A 23,821-nucleotide genomic window follows, 5' to 3' on the forward strand; every position below is an offset into this window, starting at 1 on the left:
AACGCGCACATCACAACAGGAGCAGAAATCAGTAGCTCAACTAACTGAGCCGTCTAGGTGCCCCTTACCAAGCTGATTTTTTTTTTAAAGATTTTATTTATTTATTTGAGAGAGAGACAGAGATAGGGACAGAGACAGTGAGACAGAAAGCAGGAGATCGGGGAGGAGAGAGAGAAGCTCCCCTGTAGGGAGACTGACCCAGGACCCTGGGATCATGACCTGAGCTGAAGGCAGGCGCTTAACCCCCTGAGCCACCCAGGCACCCCCAAGCTGAACTCTTAATTCTTTCAATGAAATAAAAACAAATGCACTTCATGACTCAAGTTGTGACAATAAAGGCTATTTTATCTTAGCAAGATTCCATATATCATGATAAACTGTTTTCCAGGTAGCCCAGGATGTCAGAACACATTCTACCAGTACACACACATGAATTGAATCTTCGGATGTTGTTTCCCAAAACGTCTTCGTGACTTTGAATCAAGAGAAACTGGTAATCTAAAAAAAAACAAAACCTTGCTACTGCCTCAATCTTATCAGTCGATTAATAATTGGCTCAGATAACAAAGTAAACAACAAACAGGTCATAATAGAGTCTTCCTGGTACCCTTAAAGATCTGCCTCCTAATCCCTCCTATCTTTGTTTAAGCTGGAAACTTTCTCTAGTTTTATTCAATAAGGGACACTATTTTCATAGATTGGAAAATAGAGTGAAACTATGTACTTCTGAGGTCACCTAGTGTAAGATAAGCCTTCAAAGTAACTTGAAATTGACCTGAGAAGTACAGCAAAAGTTCTGTAATATTTTTGTAGACACAGAAAACTCAAGAGTCAGGAGAAAATTTATGAGTGCTAGAGCCAAAGATAAATAAATTTTACATATATATATTTATTTATAAACATATAAATATATATATTTACTTATATATATAAATAAATATATTTATCTGATGCTTTTGTTTAAAGATATGTTCCTGCAAAGTATGAAAAGAGGATTCTGACTTTTTTAAAAATTCAAAATTATAGATCTTGAGTTAAAGCACCTGCTGAATTTGTGGCAAATATGGTCTTAATTTGCCCAGCTCACTGCAGGGATAGATAACTCTGCAGAGCTGGCTTCTGCCTATCTGTTATTGCACACACCTCCTTCTAGCAAAATTTGGTTGTGAACTCAGGAATGAAGCTTAATCAATTTAATAAATACATACACTCTATAAATATTATCTTATTCCTGCTAGGTGAGGCACCCCCCCCCCCAGCCCCCTGCCAAGTACTCTGTAGATGTGTTTCACTCAAATTGCAGGGCAAACTTGTGGGTGTAAGAATGAGAACGTGAGGCTCAAGGAGGGGTAACTTGTTTACAGCAGCTCGTATGTGGCAAAGCTGTGTGGTGAATTCACCCCTGACTTCAAAACAAACATGTAACCCCTGCCTTAGAAAATATTCTCCTTGGGGCGCCTGGGTGGCTTAGTCATTAAGCGTCGGCCTTCGGCTCATGTCATGATCCCAGCGTCCTGGGATCGAGCCTGCATCAGGCTCCCTGCTCTAGGGGAAGACTGCTTCTCCCTCTCCCTCTCCCCCTGCTTGTGTTCCCTCTCTTGGTGTGTCTCTCTCTGTCAAATAAATAAATAAAATCTTTAAAAAAAAAAGAAAGAAAATATTCTCCTTCAGAAACCTACAGCCTTATAAATGTGTATGGGTACATGTGTTTTCTCATTACCTCACCAGAGCAGTAAATTCTCAGAACTACGGATTTCTGACATCCCAGAACATGTCTCCTGATTTCAGTCGTTTTGCAATATTCTCAAACGAACCACCTCCCACAGTGCCTGGCACATGGTACATCTTTAATAACATACTTTTCTTCCTTCCACACAAAATTTTAAAGATTTATTTTGTACCTTTTATATATAAAATATGTCATATAGCACTTTCTGTGGTGAGACAAGTAATAAGCCATATGGCTTTAAAAACATAAAAAAAGAAATTGTTCCTAACCCACCTACTCCCCGGATGCACCTCCAAGAACTCTACTTCTTGTATTCTAATGCATAGCTCAGAGTTTCTCAACTCTGTGTGTACCTTACGATAATCTTGGGAGCTTTACAAAAACACTGAGGCTTAAGCCCCTCTACAAAACATTCCAACGTATTTGATCTGGTGTGGAGTCTTGCATATCTGTATTTGAAGGGAAATTCTCCCCAATAATTCTGATGCACAGCCAAGGCTCAGAAATATCACTGAGTCCAGTCATACTGTCACTGTTATCTGAGCAGTTTCCCTGTTCCCATTCCCGGTGCTTTGTCCTCTCCATCCTCTGCCCTTCCCCAGCAAGTCTTCATCCAATGTGCCGGTCCTGTTAAGTCTCATCTCAAATGCCGCTTCGCTGTGAAACCTTTGGGAGAGCCCAGCCAAAAGTCGCTCTCCTTCCTTGGAGCCCTCAAAGTCTCTCTGACAATAGGTCACATCGAGGACACCTCTGTTTCCTCTAGTAGTAGATGGAAAGTCATAATTGCATACTAAAGACTTTGATGTTGGCCCCTGTGATAGTTTGACCATAGTCATTCAGCAAGGGAGAGCTGAGATTAGGGAAGCCTTGACCCATTGGGTAAGAATGGCATTCAAAAGAACTGACAGAGGTCAGGATGCTTTGCCAAAATCCTAGGAGTGATGGAGCCTAGAACTGGGATCCACTGGGATCTGTTTAAACAATGTGATTCTCTGATGCACAGTTCACAATTGAAGACTTATCTAAGTACACCGGGGGGATCTCCCCAGGCTCTAAATATAGATCTAAACTACCTCCTCCCATTCAGATGCAAATCTTGCCTATACCCTCAAAGGTAGATAAAGAGCCAGAGCACTCCCAGGTGGCTACAGAAGCCCAAGTAGGCTTGGTGCCTCCTCCTCCTGGCCTCCTCTCTTTGTCTGACTTCCGGAGCTAAACATTTTCTCTAGTTCAGGTGTGGGTGGAACTGGGCTACACACCTATGGTGTTCTTTGTAGTCACGGTGTTCTGCAGCTGTAATTCAGACTTGTTGTAGAAGCTCCCATTAACCCCCTAGCCCCTCTCACCCGCTGCTCCCCTGAAATTCTCGAAGACCTAAAACCACAAGAGAGAAGCCAGTGGATTTTTCATGTTACTAGAAAACAGAGCCAGGAAGACATTAGATGCATATGTCTGAAGAGGAGAGATTCATTTTAGTCAATGGCAGGGAAGAAAACAAAACAAGCCACTTCTTAAAAGAAGCACAATATTAGCTTTCTCTAGTTTTAAATTATTTGTGATGCTGGCCTTTAGATTTGCTGAAGTTGGCCTAGGCTGAGTGAAAGGAAAGTTTTTAGCAAATCTTTCCTTTCTTGGAGGAGAACGCTTAGGAATTTGGTCTGCCCACCTTCTAGGGCTGCCCTGGTAGGAGTGATGCATGAAGATTTCTAGGCTCATGACTCAGAAGAGCAGGAAAAGGCACAGAGAGAAAGTCACAGCTAGGTCACCATTCACTCTGTGCTTTTCTGAGTACCTTATTCGTACAACTATTTACTGCGTGCGATGAGTGTTGTATTGGGCCTCCTAAAAGCACTGTGATTTTGTCAGCTTTCACTCATCTAATTTTACGGATTAAAAACAACAGAAGCATAAAAATCCCATTGCTTATAACTCTGTTAGCAGCAAACTTAGAGAGGTGCTCCAGCTTCTTTTCTGTCTACTTTAGCAACATTCTTTATAGCTCTGTAAAGTATTAAGGGCTCTGTGCACAAGGCCACCTGACATTTGGTGGAATGGGACTAGGTCTCCATCTACACAGAGGGTTGGACTGTAGTAAAGATTTAATTAAAAGCAAAACACAACTTAAAACAGTTTTCCATACCCAAAAAAGCAACGTAAATGCCTTGTAGAATTTAATTATAGAATTAAATAGATTTATTAAGTAGAATTTAATAATATCCAACATGCCTACTTTGCTATTATCTTGCATTTTATCTTAAAAAAAATTTAAATCTTTCTTTTCTCTTATGTCTTATGGTTCCAGTACTGTGTCTTATTATATAAGCTATGGGTAAAAAGTTGCAATGTTTAGCTAACCTGCACTAAAATTTATGAAAATAGGTTTATGAATATAAAAATAGGACCTTCTTAGATTATATAAATGAGGAAACATCCATGTATCTTGGGTAGTATAAGATGAACTTTTGCATTTATTTAACAATGTGTATGGGTACATGTGTTTTCTGCTGTGTGCAGAAAACTTGTGCAATTAATATGTAAAAGCACCATGGTGTTATAGAAGCAACTGAGCAGAGGCACGGCCTAGTTTTATAACTTGAGACCTTTATCTACCTTAGTTGCTGGGTCCCCAGAACTGTGCGTGAGCCAGCACCAGCAACACGAATGGAGACGTGCCAGCTCCCAGTACTGGCTTTGTGGGAGCGATTCCATTACTGGGGCTGACCCCAGCCCTTGCCTACCAGCTTCCTCGGGTTATAACCCTCCCCAGGGCCACACCACACAGGAACTAAGCCATGCCACCACCATCTAACTCCTGTGCGCCTCACGGATAAGGAGCAGTTGCCCCCAGACAGCTCCCTGCTATAAGGTAGAGTTTCAGGAGAACCAAGGGTCTATCATCCTCCTAAGGCTCTCAAGATCATCTGCTTTTCTTTCTTATTTTCCTTAGTCATCACCAGGAACCTCTCCATCTGTCTTCTCTCTTGTTTTGTTCCCTTAGGGCTCTCTGCTTCCTTCCCTTCCTCCAAGCCCTCTCATTACACCACTTTGGACTCTCATGACCAACTCATTTTGTTGAACTAGATTTTGCTCATTCTTAGGAGCTCAGTGCAAACATTGCTTTCTTTAAGGGATGAATTTCCTGACCCTTCAAACGAGGTAAGATCTTACCTATTTGATGCCTCCGTACTACTTAGCCTTCTACTTCACGTCACTTATCACAATATAACATTACTTGTTCACTGTTTATTTTCTCACCTAGACTGTAAACTCCATGAGGGCAGGAATTATGTCTGTCTTACACTGGGATGTTAGCAGAGTGTAACATAGTAACTGGCACATAACAACTTCAATAAATATTTCTGGAATAAAAGAAAGGGGAATGAGATGAGCAGTGAGAAGAAATAATGTTCCCAAGGTAGACCTCTGAATATAACTTTCCAAGAGAACCATGATCATGTGATGTTGGCTATGCATGGTTATGTGGCTCTTTGTGGGCTGGCTAGCCTAGATTCTAACCACTTTCACTCTTGATTTCTGCAAAGAGAGCTGTGAGCTCCAAACAGGTGCTGATAAATAAATCTGTAAGTTGAACCATTCCCGTTCTATGGACTACAGCACTAATCCTCCAGACTTGTCTAGTGCTTTAGAGTATCTAAAGCCCTTTTAGCTCAGTTGTCCAAACCAATTCTCATGACAGTTCTCTGCAGTCATTAACCTAACTCAAAGTATATTTACTTAGCATATATGTTCTAAGTCTTCAGCTGGGTGATGGGAACCAGAGGAAGGAAGACAGGATTTCTCTTCCCAGTAGCTCACAGTCTAGACACACAGGAAGGATTCCTCAGCCCAGTTTGCACATGACATTAAATGATTTGCCTGAAGTCAGGCGGTCATGGGTAATGGTCCTTGCCTACCACTGTGGTGCCCTCCCAGTGATAAACTTGTGGATACCGTACCACCGAGATGGGGCAGAATGGAAAGTTAAGATGAAAGCAGTCCCTTCCATATTTAAAAGAGATCTTCTTAAAAACATTCCATCCATCCTTATATGTTGTATAATAAGCCTAGACTTAAGAGAACACCTATTTTACTGGAGACAGATGCTCACAGGTGGAGACGGGCATCTAGGAAGACTTTAGACATGTTGCCCATTGTTTCCATTGAAGCCCGGGATGGTAAGGTCCTGTGTGGAGAATCCTCATGGTGCCAAGTAAAGCAGGTGCAGTTTCCCTACTGTCCTCAGGCCTGTGAGGAGCCAGAGCTACACAGGAAACCACTGGAAGGCTGGTTCCGCAGCTCTGAGCTATATGGCCTTGCTCCATATGGGGGCCCAGCTACTTCAGCAGACTCTGCTTTCCTCCGGCCAGCTGCCCTGGCTAGATGCAAGCCTTCACTCGAAGGCTCCTGCATTACAAAACTGCACCACGGGCCCTTCGGTGATCTGGGGGGCCTGTGGAGAGGCCATAGCCAGCCAGGAGCTGTCCAGAGCTCTCTAGGAGGCAAATCTGCTCAAGAGGCAGGCGCCACACTGCTCTGTGTGACTCTAAGTCTTATGTTCAAGGGTCATCGCTGCCCAAATGACTTGGGAAACCAGCCCTTCTGAGAGACTGCAGATGAAAGGATTCTCTTAGGTCTCAGATCTGAGGCAGGCGCACAGAGGGGATGAGCCATGAACAGGAGAACAGTGGGCAGAGAGAGGCAGAGGGAAGAGGAGCTCTGGATAAGGTCGGAGTGTGGAAGGTGGTCAATGTGATCATAGCCCTGTCCCTTGGCATTATCAGCGTCCTTCAGTACTGGCTGGATACTGGGTCAAAGAGTATAGGGGCCTTAGGATGTGGGCTTAATGCCTCACTCTATATAATTGGCTAGCTCTGTGACCTCATTTCCTCATCTAAGAGAAAAATATAAAAATATTTATCTTGAATGATTTATATGAGAATTAAGAAAGACTCCTATTCGGGGCGCCTGGGTGGCTCAGTCATTAAGTGTCTGCCTTTGGCTCAGGTCATGATCCTAGGGTCTTGGGATCAAGCCCTGCATCGGGCTCCTTGCTCCACAGGAAGCCTGCTTCTCCCTCTCCCACTCCCCCTGCTTATGTTCCCTCTCTGGCTGTGTCTCTCTCTGTCAAATAAATAAATAAAATCTTAAAAAAAAACAAAACAAAAAGAAAGAGTCCTATTCATTCATTCCATAAACATTGGTTGAATGCTCACTATCTGCCAGGGATGTTTCCAGGCACCAGTGATTAACAATGAACAAAACAGGCCAAAATCCCAAAATTTTCTGTTTCTGCAGAACTTACTTCGTCTATTTCAACCCAGTACAATAAATACCTAATAAGTCGAATAGATGATCTCTCAGAGGTTGATGACAGTTTTGGAGAAAAATGAAACAGAGGAAAAGTGGGTTGCAATTTTAAATAGCAGTATCAAGGAAGGTCTTGCCAGAAGGATGATATTTGAACAAGGATCTGAAGGAGGAGAGACAATGTATGTAATAGCACCCATACAACACCTGCTGCAGAAGAGGCAGCAGGATTTTGTATTATTGCCATCACCACAATTGTTTTAATTCTTACTCATATTCTTCTTAATATGATTAGTAATGATGACGACAATAACTGCATTGACCGAGACTTGTTGAACACATTCTATTTACAAGGTCTGAGTTACAGAATGGAACTGCAGGGGATGACTTTTCCAACTCTGGATTGTTTTTTAAATTTTAAAAGGCAGTAAACAAAATTATTTGCTGTAGATAACTGATTGCATATTTTTCTTAGTTTCAGTTAATTCCTTTTCCAGAAATTTGCAAAACTAAAATAAAAAGAGAACTCAAGGTGCTATAAAGGTAGTTCAAGAAATTGCTAATTGTATCAGAAATCATTTTGTGTGACCTTGGGCAAACCCCTTCATCTTTTGTGCATTTTGTGTATTTTGCACTGTATTTTCCTGCTTGTAAAATAAAGTAAGTAGATGGTTATCTAAGATCCCTTCCTAAAAACTATTTTTTCTATGACTAGTATTTTTCTTTTTTTTTTTAAGATTTTATTTATTTATTTGAGAGAGAGAGTGAGAGCTCATGAGCAGGGGGAGGGGCAGAGCGAAAAGCAGACTCCCCACTGAGCAGGGAGCCTGACTCAGGACTTGATCCCATCAGGACCTGAGCTGAAGGCAGACACTTAACCAACTTAGCCACCCAGGTGTCCCGTATTTTTCTTTTCGAGAGAGCGTATGCACAGGGAGGCGGTGGGAGGGGTGGGGGGGGTGGGAGGGGTGCGGCGGTAGGCAGATGGAGAGAGAGAGAGATCTTAAGCAGGCTCCATGCCCAGCACACTTAACCTACTAAGCCACTCAAAGCCACTCAGGTGCCCTCTATGACTAGGATTAATTACTTACTCAATGGAGATAATGACAGCATTCAGTTCTTCAGCCATTGCTGTACACAGTTCATCATAATACCGGATTTCTAAAAGAGACAAAGGAACAACCAGTATTAAACAAATTACTCAATACTGTCCATTCTTAAATTCTGCTCATTGTGGATTGCTTTTAGACTTGGACTTAAGATATTAATAATAAAACTAATAAAAAGCAAATGTGAACATATGTCTCATTTATAGGGTTACATATACCAATGTAAAAATTAAATCTGGTTTCTATAAAATGTAATTAGTATAAAATAACAAGAAATCCACATTAGATTACCCTTGAACGTGTTTTTAACTAACTGGACATGTATTTCATAATAGACTATATGAAATGCACCAAATTAATTCTGATTTCGTAGCTCCTCAAACGTATGCCTTTCCAAAAATCACAGCAAATAAACAGTTTCCTCCTTGGAGGAAATTTTTGTCTTAATACCTTCATTTGCTGCAATTCAATTGCATTCTTCCAATTTGAAGAACAGCAAATTCTGTTAAAGCCAACACATAAAAACTAGAATTTTAGGAAATCTTAGCATTTCTTAGAAAGAGAATCCAAAGGTTTGCAGTGACAGAAACAATTTTAATAACTACATAACCATCTGCATAGTGTCTCCACCCTGAGCTCTTCCTCTGGCAGGAGTGATCAAAATCATGTGGACAAGGCCAGCTGGATTTGTAATCCATGCCATTCCTGGTACTGACACTTCCTGGCCTCCACGGGAATGTCTCACTTGGCAAGTGTCCAATACTATAGATGCAATCACTTCTGTTACTCACTTCTGTATCCTCATCCCCTAGCACATATTAGGAGAGTCACAGGTATAGGTTTGTACATAACTGTTTGAATACTGAAGTCCTGAACCCCAGGAAATCCCTCAGTCCTGGCCAAACCTACGTACTCCATAAACATCTGTTGAAAACATGAACAAATCCACGAATAAAATAATAAATAATGAATATGAAACGTGATTACTAGAAAAAGTTATACTTTTTTGGCCTTTGCCACATTTAAAAAAATGCTATTTAAAAACACAAACAAGGGGTGCCCGGGTGGCTCAGTCAGTTGAGCATCGGACTCGATTTCAGCTTAGGTCTTGATTTCAGGGTCGTGAGTTCAAGCCCTGTATCAGGCTCCACGTTGGGTGTGGAGCCTATATTAAAACAAACAAACAAAACCCACAAACAAACTAGAACAAGTTGTCATTACCTTTAAACCTAGGGGATGCCAGGGCACCTGGTTGGCTCAGTTGGAAGAACATGTGACTCTTGATCTTGGGGTCATGAGTTTGAGCCCCCGTGGAGCAGACAGATTACTTAAATAAATAAAAAAGAAAAAAAAAAGCCACAGGGGATGCCAGTAGCTTTGGGCTGAACATGAGAAAGTAGCTCTCTGATAATTACAGGCAGAGATAAGGCCCTTACTTTCTCCTTGGTATGCTTTCTGCTAGGCTGTTCCACTTGGCTGCCTGCCTTTCATAACTCATGAAAGTTACCAAACACCAAAGAGAATATTCTTGAATTTTGCAACATTGTTTCCTTTTAATGGTGGTATACCTTTTATATTTTCATCTTTGGTTTCATAAGCAGATGAAATGTGGATGAGTTATCATGTATGTTCATAAATACTGGTCCTACTTCACAGAAAAATGTTTTCAAAACACAACGGCAAAAGATAATTTCCTCATATTCTGGCCCAGTGAAACTTTGGCTTGTTTTGGTGCTGAAAGCTATTGTCAGCACTTCGCATAAGTTAGCCTATGATATAGGTCACAGGAAATATTTTCAAAAGAGTCTGCCTGCATTAACAAGCAATAAACAGATAGGCAAAACCTTTATGTAGGGTAATCATATAATTAATCATCCAAGACAGGACCCTTTCGAGTGTGAAAAGGGGACACTATTAATAATTCTGCTGGGATAATAGGAGTAACTGAGACTGTTCAAGGGAACCAAGTCAAATGGTCCTCCTCTCCTTACCCAGTAAGGAAGTCAAACTCAATCACACATCTCGCCCAGGGCAAACCACAGCCCCAAAAGACCCGAAGGTGACTAGGACATACTTGCACTGGCCAAAGCCCAGCCTCCTCCGTGGATGTAAACAATGCTGCGTCTCAAAGGCTCTTCTGGCTTTGGGGAGCCCTCAAACACTCTGACTTCCACACCGTCAAAGTCAGTGTCGGTCACCTTCACCTGAGCGGATGACCACGCGCTTTTCTTGCCAAAAATAACGATGATAAAATTCAGTGCGAGCAGGTGATGGCTCAGGCCCAGATTGTGTATCAGGTTGCTCTGCAGGGCAAGGGAGGGAGCACAGAGGGAGAACACGAGTCAACTTTGTCTCACCAGAGCCACACTCACCAACTCCTGGTGTTTGAATTATTACAAGCAATTGCCAATACTCTTCAGGACTTACTGGCCACTTTTAATCCAATAACAAATTATATTTACTTTTTGCCTTTAGCATTTGCAAAGTATTTTCATACATGAGATCGTAGTTTTTGGATCAGCTCTGAGAGGGGCATTGGACAGGTATCATCAGTCCCATTTTATCAAGAAGGCTTAGAAATTAAGCAAACATAAACATTTAGCTGGATAAGTGGTAATTCTGGGACTTGTGAATTTTAGGATTTAGTCCTTTATTCTCCCCTCAATCAGCACATCACAGTTCCAATAGATACTAAGACTAGAGGAAGAATACTTTATTTAAATGCAAATAAAAGATAAGGAAGTTTCATATTTACCGTAATTATTTTTAAAGTGTTTTACAGCTTATCTACTTAAGCATGTCTGTTATTTTGAGAGTGAAGCAAGAAATGAATTTGTGAGAGGCCAGGAGCAGAGGTAACTCTGGTCCTAGCACTGAGAAGCAGAACACCTCAGACATTACCAGGAGCTTTTCAGAAATGTGCAAAGAATAAACAGTCTGCCATCCCGTCCCCTTGGAACCTGAGGGCACTGAGCTCCGCATTAAGTCTTTGTAGGAAGTTATCTGGTTGGAGAAGGAGCAAAGAGAGAAGAGACCCAAGTCATCCACCCAGCAAAGATCCTATAAAGTGTATTCCCCTCTTTCCACATCTTACACAAGGTGTTCCTGTTGAGTACACTTATAAAACTGACCTCCCTGTAAGACTTAAATGGACATGTTTCAAAGCCAGAGAACTGGAAGCCATCAGGCAGCCAGTGACTAGTCCAATGGAGAGGCTCACAAGTGTCAAAGAGTGACTGGAAACTTTCCTGGCACAGGTGCATGAATTTAGATACTGTATCTCCTAGTGGCTCTCAAACCTAGGGTAGAGGGACAGCTAGAGATTAGCAGTGCCCTTCCGGAAAATATGAAACAGAACACTGATTATTAGTGAAATATTTAATGCCATCATAAGGTCAAGGAAACAATGTTACTAGTAGCAGAAATCAGGACTATAAAAAGTCTGTGATACAGCATAATACAGCTTCCCGGCATGTGCCTGAGGCACAGTGGTGTGCCATAATACTGATCCCCTTACCCCTGGGGAGCCAAGCTCCTGAGAGCCCCTTACCCCAGTGTCCCATGTAAAATATTGTTGTATACATATGCCCAGCCATGAAAAGAGTTGGAAATCACTGCATTATAAAACCAGTGGCCAGTGGGATGCCTGGGTGGCTCAGTTGGTTAAGCAGCTGCCTTCCGCCCGGGTCATGATCCCAGCGTCCTGGGATCGAGTCCCACATTGGGCTCCTTGCTCAGCAGGGAGCCTGCTTCTTCCTCTCTCTCCCTCTGCTTGTGCTCTGTCAAATAAATAAAATCTTAAAAAAAAAAAAGAAAAAACCCACAAACCTTTGGCCAGGGTTTATGAAAAATGAGAACAACAGGCAATTAATCTAACCATGAAGAGCTATTCCAGTAATTTCATTAATATTTGTTTGTAATATAAGCAGCAGAGCAAATAAATATTAATAAAATAATTCAATTTCTTTATCAATTGCCCACTTTTATTGAAAAAGTTAAACAACTGATAATGTGCTTGCTATGAAATAAATGTGTGTGATATGATATAAATTCACACACACACAGAATTCGAACCATTAATTTAATGTTTTGTCAAAGTGGGAAAAGGCAATCATCCTTTGAGTTTTGTGGTAAAATGTCAGCCTTACTGGGGAACATTGATTTCTGCCAGGACATAGCTAAAAATCACTGCATTCACTAAGATTTCTAGAGTTCACACATAAACCCTTGTCAATATCATTATCAATTAACAGAGAACACACAGGATCCATCCCATTTCTCACAGAACAAGTAGCTCGATAAGCATGAAATAATGAATATGAAGAAAACAATCACAGGCTTGGCTGTGTTACTTTCTGGACTGTTTTTTTTTTTTTTAAGTTAAATGAAGACTACTGAATACTTATGACAAAGTATATATGAGTTTCTTCAACTATAGGAAAGCTGTAAAACAGGTGAATTGTCTTTACAAGACAGATTAGAGAAGATTGTTCATTTTACAGAGTCCACCTTGGGTTTCCTTTATGCACTGCATGCTCTGAGTGCATGCAGACTTGACTCAATTTGTCCATACCTTTCCCAAAATACTTTTGCCATGTCAGCTTATGATCATTTGCACTAACAGAATTTCTGAACAAATATCTGCATTGTTCACAATGCTGCCAGGGTGGGGTGGGGGCAGAAGTGTTGATTCAAGGGGCGCCTGGGTGGCTCAGTCGTTATGTGTCTGCCTTCAGCTCAGGTCATGATCCCAGGGTCCTGGGATCGAGCCCCACATCGGGCTCCCTGCTCCACGGGAAGCCTGCTTCTCCCTCTCCCACTCCCCCTGCTTCTGATCTCTCTCTCGCTGTGTCTCTCTCTGTCAAATAAGTAAATAAAATATTTAAAAAAAAAAGAAGTGTTGATTCAAGAAGGGACAGTTTATATGGGAAAAACAGATAAGCAGGTAGGGGTCAGATAGGGTCAAACAGGTGCTAAAAGTCGTGCTAATGTTTGGAATTGCATTGATAAATGAGAGTATGAAAAATAGTTATCCTCCAGAAAATACCAAGATTATTTCAAAATTTGAAAACAGAGATACTCAAACAGTAATCTGTCACCAAACACTCTTGCTATTGTTAATAATAGTGATCACTGCCTAAGCGCCTACAGTGCTTGGGTAGGGTAGTCCTATTCAGTATGGGATGACATTCGCATGTCTGTATGATATCATGTGGCATGATAAAATTGTAAATATTATCTAACTTTTTCCTCCAATATCTACTGTTTCCCTTAGCTCTTTTTTTTTTTAAGATTTTATTTATTTATTTGACAGAGAGAGAGAGACAGCAAGGGAGAGAACACACGCAGGGGGAGTGGGAGAGGGAGAGGCAGGTTCCTGGCTGAGCAGGGAACCTGATGCAGGGCTCGATCCCAGAATCCTGGGATCATGACCTGAGCCGAAGGCAGCCTCTTAATGACTGAGCCACCCAGGCGCCCCTCCCTTAGCTCTTCTCACTATCCCAGTCTTTCTGTTGTTGTTACTTCAGGGAAGGGGTGTGAGAACAAATAGCAAAGAAGCAGGAGTGACTTCATACTTTGGATTTTCAAAGCCTATATCCTTGGGAGAATTAAAAAATAGACATTGATTTAGAAGATCACATGATGAATAAGAAGTCTCCTAGAATAGAAAATGATTCTCCAAACTAAGTAGTGGGAGAGGGGAGGAGAAAGCATTGGAGATGAAGTGAGGAATGTATGGATTGATATCTGAAATCCAATCAAAAGAGACCCCTGAGACACAGCAACTCCCAGATATGTCTGTGGAATCTGAAAGCAGTAGATATCTGCCCCATGCCCAGACAGAACCTTGGAAGGAGGCAAGACCCTAGGGAAGAGTGGCTGCAAGGTAAGTCTTAAGAAGATGGTGCCTCAAATGACCTCAGAGAGTTCCTCCGGCTTCCACTAGTGCAGGAGCAGCTAAATGATTCCATAGTCCAATAAAGGCATAAAAGTGGCAAGGGCTGCATGAGTGTCTTGCAGATGGACCTGAGACCACCTTTGCATTAGCCATGGCCCATTATAGGCTCTCAAGGGTCCAATGGGAATAGAGGGAGAGCACTAGTGAACCTAAATTGCTCTTATAAATTAGAACAAAGGATATTCCAGGGCAATGTATGGGACTCAAACACCAAAGACCACATGGAACAAAGATATAAGCCAAGGATGAGTACCCAGATGGCCTCCCCGACACGTTATGCCTCAACATTGTATTAAGACCCTCCAAAACCTAAAAGTAAAGAGCAATTAGGGGGAATTTATGGGAATGAAGTTCTACCTTAAAAATGTAGACTCAAAATACAGATGAAGTTTTATTTCTTGCATCCTTGAGTTTGTTTAAGTGGGATTCAGATCCACCCCAAAAAACATTTCTAAGTTAACAAAGTTTCCTGAAATCTCCTTAGAAGTAGCTGGAAAATTCCAGTAGCACAAAGAAGCAGGCCAAGTTTTTAGAGCCCCACAGGTTGAGAATTGACCAATTCTTGGCCAGTTGAAGGACTCTAGGGCAGTGCTATGGGTCTTAAACTTGCCCCAATAATCATTACAGGATCTGGGGGAGAAATTCTGCCTAAGGACATGGAAGGGATAAGGGTGCTCATTATACCACAGTGGAACCAGACACAGCAAAATAGGTGGGCCACTGGGTCCCTACCCAGGTATTAGGGCCGGAGATCAAAGGACAAGCAAGAATCAAAGGAAGCGAAGCAGAGGCTGTACTCCGTTTATCAACATCCAAGTTAGTTGTTATGTTTGTGAATGGGGTTGTTTTCTGTTAACTCATTCAACATGTAAATTATGAATTCGATTCTATGGGCAGGAAAGCTTAAGGGGGAAGAAAGAGACAATCCTTAGGAGCTTAGGGAAATAGAGGAGAACCAAGAGCTGTAAAGGAATAGCTATTGTTAGTTAGCTAAGCAATACAAGCAGTAAGGGAGATCTAGATAAAAGGTTGCATGAGCTCAGAGAAGGAAGGAATTACTTCTGTCTGTTCTTCCTGGGATGGAATTCAGTAAGGTTTCTAGCCTACATCGTGGCTTAATGGAAGATGAAGCACAGGTAGCAAAGAAAAGGGTTGGAAAGCAAGATGTAAAAGTGTTGCGCACGTGCTATCATTCAGACACCTACAGGAAGATCAGGTACCTTCGGGAAGTGAAGGCGGGGGTGGGGGGGGGTATAGAAATAAAAGGCTCAATCTAAGAGGCACGGATAGCGCCAAAGGCAACAGCACAGACTCCAGCCCTAAAGTACCTGAGTGAAAAGCCCAGCTGCCCCACTTTACCAGGGGTGGGATCTTGGGCAAGTTACTAAACCTCTCTGTGTCTTGATTTCTCGTCTATAAAACAGAAATAATAATACTAACTTAGCCTGTGGTCAAATTTCAACACGAACCAACAGCATTAAATACTTAGAACATCTATTGTAACTCACTACCCACTTCATTTCCCATATTCAAAGGTTTAACCACTTTTAATTTGCATGGAGAGCACTCCACTGCCTCTACTTCACCCCTCCCCCTTCCCTACTCATTCGGAGCATAGCATAGTTCTTTATGGTGTGCACTATGAGGTCAGTTGTCCAAGGATCAGTCCTGGTTCTGACACTTTCTAGCTGGGTGATTCTGAGCAATTCACCAAACCTCTGTCTGCCTCAGTTTCTTTACCTATAAAATCGGAGAGATCATAATATCTACTTTATAGAGCTTCTTAAAGGATACCTGACATAAAACTTAGAATATAAGTGCTCATAATGTTACCTCTTTTTATTTTTATATTTTATTTTTTTAATAAATCTTATTTTATTTTTTATTTTTTTTAATTTTTTATTTATTTAATTGACAGAGAGAGAGACACACACATAGGGAGAGCAGGAACACAGGCAGTGGGAGCAGGAGAGGGGGAAGCAGGCCTCCTGCTGAGCAGGGAGCCCAAGTGGGGCTTGATCCCAGGACCCCGGGATCATGACCTGAGCAGAAGGCAGACGCTTAACGCCTGAGCCACCCAAGTGCCCCGTTTGTTACCTCTTTTTATTTGCTTATGTCAGGTCTTCATAGCATCTTAGCCTGTCATATAATGTAGTCTTGCTACATTAGCTTGGAAGAGCCAGGCTAAATCACCAGCTGCATGTTCCTAGACTGAGTGATACACAAGGACTTCAAAGTAGCAAAGCTCTTTAACTGATATAAACCCCATCTTCAAGGCTTCCTCAGAAGAAAAAGCTGTGAAGAATCAGTTTTCATTATCCCTGACTTGAAATTCTTTGAACAGGGCAGAAAGGGTTAAAGAAAAATAATTGAGAAGAAAGGGCACAGACTTTGCAGAGAGACAGGTCCTGGCTCCCCCATTTATTAACTACATGGCCTGGGCAAGCTTCCTAAGTTCTCTGGGCCCCAGTTATGAGATAAAAGAGGAAAAAAACTGCACGTGAGGAGGAAATCCACACTACTTATTGTCTGTTCCCTCTCTCCTGAGGTCCTGAATTGGCAGAAGCCTTGCTCAGGTCTTGGGCAAATCCCCATCTGGTTAGGGACCCCTCCTACACCTGTCCTTCCTCTCTTATTTCTTTTACCCAGTATTATTTTTGTAAAAAACAAACAAAAAACCAACTTTTGTCTCACACTCTGAGAGTAGGCATGGACCAAAAGCGTTCAGGTTGGGCCACAGTTGCACTCTCTCCATACAGCAAAGCACTGGAGAGAATTATTAAACCAACCTGTGAAACACAAATATAATTATGTAACAGGATTCTCTGACGAGATTGCTCTATTACAAAATTTCAAATTGGTTTAGCCTCCTATTCAAGGATTTCATTACAAGCTACAAAGCAAACCTGAGGAGCATCTCACCGCCATTCAATTAGCAAGGTAAAGTAGAACTGCAGGATCTGACACCTTAACCCTTTTACCCTAAAACTTTCACTTTGTTCTCTCACTCCCAGGGTTGCAATTCAATCTGGGGGAGCACAAAAAGGACAGGCTCCCCTCTTTCCAGTTGCTAAAACTTTTTGTTTATTTTTTACTATGACCCAGAACACAAATAATTCTACATTGCCAAGGTGCTTGCTTAGCTCCAAAAGCCTCCTATCAGGGTACATCAAGGTGCATAATGACTCACAACGTACTGATATCTGCTCTCTGCCAGTCACTGTTCCCAGTGTTGGGGGAGTCTCAGACCAAGTCACACAGGCAAGAAGTGGTGGGCTGGATTTGAACCAAACATTCTGGTTCCAGAACCTTTAACCATCACCCTCAACTGACACTCAAGAGTCAATGTAGTTTCAAACATATATCAGAAAACTGGAAGATTTTACATTGGAATGAACATTTAGCCTCCCGTATTACACAAAGGGAAACTCAGGCCTGGAAAGGATAGGATACATGACTCGCCCAGGGTCACCTGCTCTAGCACAGCCTAGCCCTGACCACTCCGGCTGAAGAGGCACTCTCCATCTTCCCATTTCCTCCAGCTCTTCCTCACCAGCACATTTCTCTCTCTGGGGTCCTGTTTCCTTTCTCACTCTTCTCCATACACACACCCATGACAACTGAAATGAGACTTGAAAAAATTACTTTGCGTTCCTTTTTTTACTAAAGATTTTATTTACTTATTTGACAGAGAGACAGGGAACACAAGCTTTATTTATTTATTTTACAGAGAGAGACATAGCAAGAGACAGAACACAAGCAGGGGGAGTGGGAGAGGGAGAAGCAGGCTTCCCGCCCAGCAGGGAGCCTGATGCGGGTCTTGATCCCAGGACTCTGTTATCATGACCTAAGCCGAAGGCAGACGCTTAAGGACTGAGCCACCCAGGCTCCACTTTTGCATTTTTATTCACATTTCTGTTATCTTTAACAGCAATAACTAATTGTGAGCTCCTTGGGACAGACATGGTCAGAGTCTTGGGGATCAAAATTTTTTTCCAGTGCCCCATGTACAGCTGGTCATAAACAAATGTCCTTCATGAGGCTACTCGAGCTGCTAAAAGCCTCCCTTGACTGCCAGGACAAGAAGCATTTGTTTTCATTTGAGTGTTCCAAAGAGCAGCTGACTAAAGACAGCACAAAAGAACGAACCTTCACAACAAAACCTCCCAAACTCCCTTCTGCTATACAACAATTCAGAGCTGGCTCACTCCCACCTCCCGCCTGACTTCACAAGTGTGTTACACAGGATAATCCAGAAGTTGGGGTAATCATCTGCTTTAGGTAAAGTGCAGGAAGCAGCAGATTAGATGTGAGCTTTGAAAATTGTTTCTTAAATGTCATATAAATCCAAAAGATATAAAACAAATGATTTTTATAGATATCTACAGATGTCTGAAGGGCCAGATTCAGATGATGATTATAATAAATTAAGACTCCTTTGTGTACATTCAGAACATGATTATAATAAATCACTGCATACTATATAAAACATGTAATAAATTATAAAAATCATAATACTCTTTTGTACAGAGCTTTGCAGTTTCTGACCGCTTGAATTTTCACCAGTTTGCATGTCACAAGGACCTGTGAAATAGGAAGAGCAGGTATTACACACATTTTATGCTCATCTGAGGCTTAAAGAAGTTAAATGCCTTGCCCAGGGTCATAAAGCCCAAAGTGACAAAGCAAGTACTGGAACCCAAAAGCCCAACTGACTGACCCATCATGCTCAATGTTAATACTCAGAGCTCAGACGAAAAATCACTAACCAAATCATTATTTAAAGCCGAGCCTCTCCCATCGCACAGGTTTTGAACACCTGAGAATGAAAGGTTTAAAATCAGGGTGGGGAAGGGAAGTAGGTCATGAAATGTATCTCAAACTCTATTCTGCTAGAGGCATATTTGCCAGCAGATCTGCTAGGCTGGTTAGCAGGACCTGTTTGCCAACTTTAACAGTGCCTAAGAAAACTAATAGTACAAGAGCTTTACAGCACTTGGAATTTCTATAGCCAGCAGACTCAAGTTAATGTAGCTCAGTCATTCCTTGGCCCATCAGTCCCATTGTGATAGAATCTGGAGTCCCTAAAAATGGAGGTTTTTACCTCTGCCCCAGGAGAGGCTTCTCATTTTAACAGACTCAGGAAACAGAAAAAATTTACTCCTTACAAACATTTAGTCAAGATCTACAATTGCAACAAACAATCTAATGTGTTTAATATCTAAAATATTAAGTTTATTTTTGAAAAGATTTTATTTATTTATTTTTGAGAGAGAGAGAGAGAGAGAGAGAGAGAGAGAGAGAGAGAACAAGTGGGGGAGGAGGGCGGGGCAGAGGGAGAAGCCGACTCCCTGATGAGCAGGGAGCCCGACGTGGGACTCGATCCCAGCACTCTGGGATCATGACCTGAGCTGAAGGCAGATGCTTAATGGACTGAGCCACCCAGGCGCCCCTAAAATATTAAGTTTAAATAAAAGTATCTATACACCAGATAACTGTATTGCCCTCCTGAGGTGAATTTACACGTGAGATATCCCACTACAAGGAAAAGGGTATGGATCTATTTGTCATCCACTTGTTCAGCAAACATTTGAATGTTTATTGTATACCAGACACCAAGACTAGTAGGGAGATAGGGGAAATACAAACATAGGCTCCATCCTTAAGAAGCTGACACTGTATAAGGCGGATATATACAATGCAATACTGTGATAAGTACCAGGGATACATACACGGAGAAAGAAGTAACAATTTCTACCCAGAAGAGCTTGCAGTGTGTCCACAGCATTGGTGACATTTGAGCTGTGTCTCTAAGAACAAATAATTTTCCAGGAGAAAAGGGGGAGAAGGACATTCCAGCCAGTGGAATAATATGGTAACACACAAAGGTACAGAAGAGTAAGGCTTACTGGAAAGTTGGGATGGACTACTGTTCTGTAGCCCTAAGAAGAATAGGGTTGGCACTGTATTTTAACGTATTGAAATAGCTTTAATTTGATGATTTTGCATCTGGTCTTTATGATACTTTTTAAGAACATCTGTTCCCCCACCCCCATCCTATCCCCAGGACAAAACCCAGGGAAGCCGAAGTACGGCTCCACTAAAAGAGTTCCTAACTGAAGAGACAAAAGGAGTTCGCTCACCAATAGATTAGCAAATTAGTAATTTTAAAAATCCACCTGTTTTTAAATAGGTTATTAAGAACCAGTTTTACCTCATCTCTATTATCACTGTTAAGCAATCATACAAATTGTCTAATCCAAGGGTACTCAAAGGGTGGTTCAAAGACTAGCAGCACCTGAATGCAAATTCTTGCTACCCAGCTCTACCTGTTTAATTAGTATCTCTGGGAGTGGGACTTTGGAATCTCTCCAGGTGGTTCTTTTCCACGTTAAAGTTGAGAAATATTGGTCTAGTTCAATATTTCATTAAACAAGTTGTGTTTCTTTGCTCTTTTTAATATTAACTCTACACCCGAAGAGGGGCTTGAACCCACAACCCTGAAATCAAGAGTCACATGCTTTACCGAGCCAGCCAGGTGCCCCTTTAGCCAGGTGTCCGAGACAGCTCTGGTGGTTACCGATTTTCTTTGCAACCGTAATGGCTGAACGGGTTTGGGACAATGTTGCTAAGAGCAGGGCGTGCAACGCAAGGCACCGTAGAGGGTTTGAAGGAGCACTGCTGGCCTCCCTCAGGACTGAACGGTCCGTTCCCTAAGTTCCTATTTATCCTTCCAGACACCTCCTCTGTGAAGTCCCCCACCCCCCAGCCGCCCCTGCTCCGCAGAGAACAGTTCGGCTCTGCAGGCTCCGTGTGTGATGACGTGGCTCGAACGCGTCTCCATTGCTGCACCTCTCGGTTCTCCGTGCGAGGTTTGGTCTATGTCTGTCTGCCCCGCGAACTCTGAGAGCGGAACCCCAGTTGCGGCCATCCGCGCGCACCAGCCCCGAGGCGGGCGAGCAGCCGGGGCGGGGGATGAACGGCTGCGGAGAGGGCGTTAGGTCGCCTGAAAGCCGACGGGGACAGGGGACAGGGGACAGGGGAGGCGTCTCCTTCCTGGCCTCTCTCGCAGCGGAGGTTTGGCGCAGCCGCGGAGTCACAAAGGCCCGCCGCTCCCAGAGCCTCGCTCCGGCTCCGCCGGCCCCTCCCCGCCGGGGGCCCTCACCCCTCCCGCTCGGCCTTTCACCTTTAACTCTCGTCCTCCAACATGGCCGAGCCAGGGAGCTGGGAGCTCCGGAGGGCTGCCAGGCGGCCCCGGAGGTTAGGCGGGCCGGCGGCGCGAGGAGTGGAGACTGACGGCGCGCTGGGCACTTGGCCGAGGAGCCCAGGCCCCGGGCCGAGAGGGCACCAAAGCCTAGAAAAGCCTTTGGTGAGAGCCCGCCTCGCCCCGTGAAAGGCCCAGTCCTTGCCCTCAGAGCTGCACGAGCGGCGTGATCAGGTAGAGGCCAAATGTAGTAAGAATTTCAGACTCTGGTAAAGAAGTACGATGACATCTCTTAAGATGGTACTTGTTAAAATCCATGAGCTCCCCGAGGATGGAGGGCCAAGGATGGACCTTACAGGCTGAAGGCCTGACAGGGTGGGAGCGAGAAGACGAAGCCGAAGAGGAAGAAGACGAGGTCCAGCCTCATGAGGAAGATCTCCGCTCTGCAGGGCCTCAAGACTCAGAGAAATAAGAGGGAGCGAGCGGAAATCGAAAAGGAGAAAGAAAGTGGAAAAAAAAGAAAAAAGAAAAAACCACCACTAAAATATTTAAAAATATTGTTGGACTTTAAAATAACAATAAACAATATAATAATGTGATATAAACAATGAATATAACAGTAAAACAACAATGTGAACCTATTCTGACATTGCTAAATTATATTAACTGGAAGCAATCAGATCTTGGCCAGCCCTTTAGTTTCAAATTTGATTTTCATTTGGAACACAGTGTATCCAAAGGTGCTGGAGAAGAGGTAAACTTATTCTTTAACCTCCTCACACCTGTAACAGCCCTGCTGTTTTACACGTCAAAATTTAAACTGAATTTGAATGGATTGAATGATTTCCCTCTATTTGGGGGCCAGAACCAGGGCCCCAATCCAGCTCTGAGTCCCAGGCAGGGCCTACTCTCTGTTATTCTAAGTGTTATTTCTCCTCTGCTGGATCCAATTCTTTCTGGTCTTCCGCATGTCTAGCGTCCAACCCTTTGCTGGGGGTAGACTACAAATGTTCACATCGTGTTCCCATGGGGGAAGGTGAGAAAGGTGGATGTTTGATTTTATTTCAGCTTGATCCTATATCTAATTAGAACATAGGACTGTGCTGGGTTTCCTCAGTTGGCCAACTTCTATGCAACACTAAACTCTGTAGAAGCCTTAAACTCATGTCTTCAGGGGCCACAGCAGCTAATGCAAATGAGTAAAATAGGTGATTAGACATCAGGGAATGGGAGGCTTGTGGCAAACTGGAGAAACAAGGCCCAGAATAAGGATGAAGCTGCTGCTTTCCCTAGGTGATTGTGTGATATGGAAATTCTGGCCTACTATTGCCAGGCGATCTGATTTTTCAAGAGAAGCAGGAAGCCCAGACTGTTGTGTGAAATATTCTGAATTTTAAGTGTTGGCAATGAATTTAAAAATGTTTACTATACAGGGGCACCTGGCTGGCTCAGTTGGAAGAGCATGCGACTCTTCAGCTTGGGGTCGTGAGTTCAAGCCCCACGTTGGGTGTAGAGATGACTTCAATAAATAAACATAAAAAAATAAAAAATAAAAACGTTTAATATACCATGTGGACCAAAAATAACATATCTGCAGGACAGCCTGTGGCTCTCAAGTTGGTGATCTGAAAGTCAGAACGTATTTTTTCATACAAACAATATGCCTAATTGACAGTCTTCTAACTCCAAACCTGGATAATAATAAATAAAACCAAGACATAAAATTAGAAATATTTGATTGTGGGTTTTGTTTATTTGGCATTTTAGGTTGCGATGATGCATAGAGGCAGTTTAGAGAGTAATGACAATGGACATGGGAATTATGGATAATCTGAGTGGGACTTAGGGGTTCTCTCAAGGACTGCAGAGGCTGATGCACTTTCTTTTTAAAATTTCTTTTCCTTTCAAAGCAAAAATAAAACAAAATAAAATTTCTTTTCCCTTCAAAGCACATAGATTTCCTTATCCCTGATTTGAGTATAGTCTTCTTGTCAGAGGTAATTATAGTCATTCTTAGGGGATTACAAAAGAAATGGGGGATAAAGATTAATTTTACTGAGATAATAAATTGGGTTAGAGTTAGAAGACAAAAGGGAAATTTTTTTTTTTTTTTTAAGATTTACTTATTTATTTGAGAGAGAGAGTGTACACAAGCAGGGGGAGGGGCAGAGGGAGAGAATCTCAGACTCCCGGCTGAACTCAGAGCCCACCTGGGGGCTTGATTCCACAACCCATGAGATCATGGCCTGAGCGGAAACCAAGAATCCAATGCTTAACCAACTGAGCCACTCAGGTGCCCCATCTTTTTTTTTTTTTTTCAAAAGGGAAATACGTTAAAGAGAATATAATATGATGTAGTATAAGTATGAAAGAAAGTCCAAGCTGCCTAAATACTGTCTCCTTCACCGCTCCCCCCCACCAAGGATGCCAGGAAGTGGACTATTTATAACTGGGTGTTATAATGGTAGGTGCCCAGTACTATGCTAAGGGTCACTGGTCTTTCTCCTTGAGGT

The 23,821-nt window shown here is 42.5% G+C and overlaps 1 protein-coding gene across 3 annotated transcripts in view; it reads right to left on the reverse strand.

Moving 5' to 3' along the window:
* NCEH1 (neutral cholesterol ester hydrolase 1) overlaps positions 1 to 23,821 on the reverse strand; it is a 46,265-nt gene that overhangs the window by 8,798 nt on the left and 13,646 nt on the right. For 2 of the 3 annotated variants that reach the window (XM_027583910.2, XM_027583912.2), the window contains exons 2-3: positions 10,220 to 10,448; positions 8,128 to 8,197 (exon numbers count right to left, since the gene is read on the reverse strand). In XM_027583910.2, coding sequence (XP_027439711.1) covers positions 8,128 to 8,197; positions 10,220 to 10,448 — 299 coding nt within the window. The remainder of the gene's footprint in view (positions 1 to 8,127; positions 8,198 to 10,219; positions 10,449 to 23,821) is intronic. The other variant, XM_027583913.2, reaches the window with a different exon arrangement.

The sequence above is a fragment of the Zalophus californianus genome, chromosome 1, assembly GCF_009762305.2.
Source record: "Zalophus californianus isolate mZalCal1 chromosome 1, mZalCal1.pri.v2, whole genome shotgun sequence".
Taxonomy (NCBI): Eukaryota; Metazoa; Chordata; class Mammalia; order Carnivora; family Otariidae; genus Zalophus; species Zalophus californianus.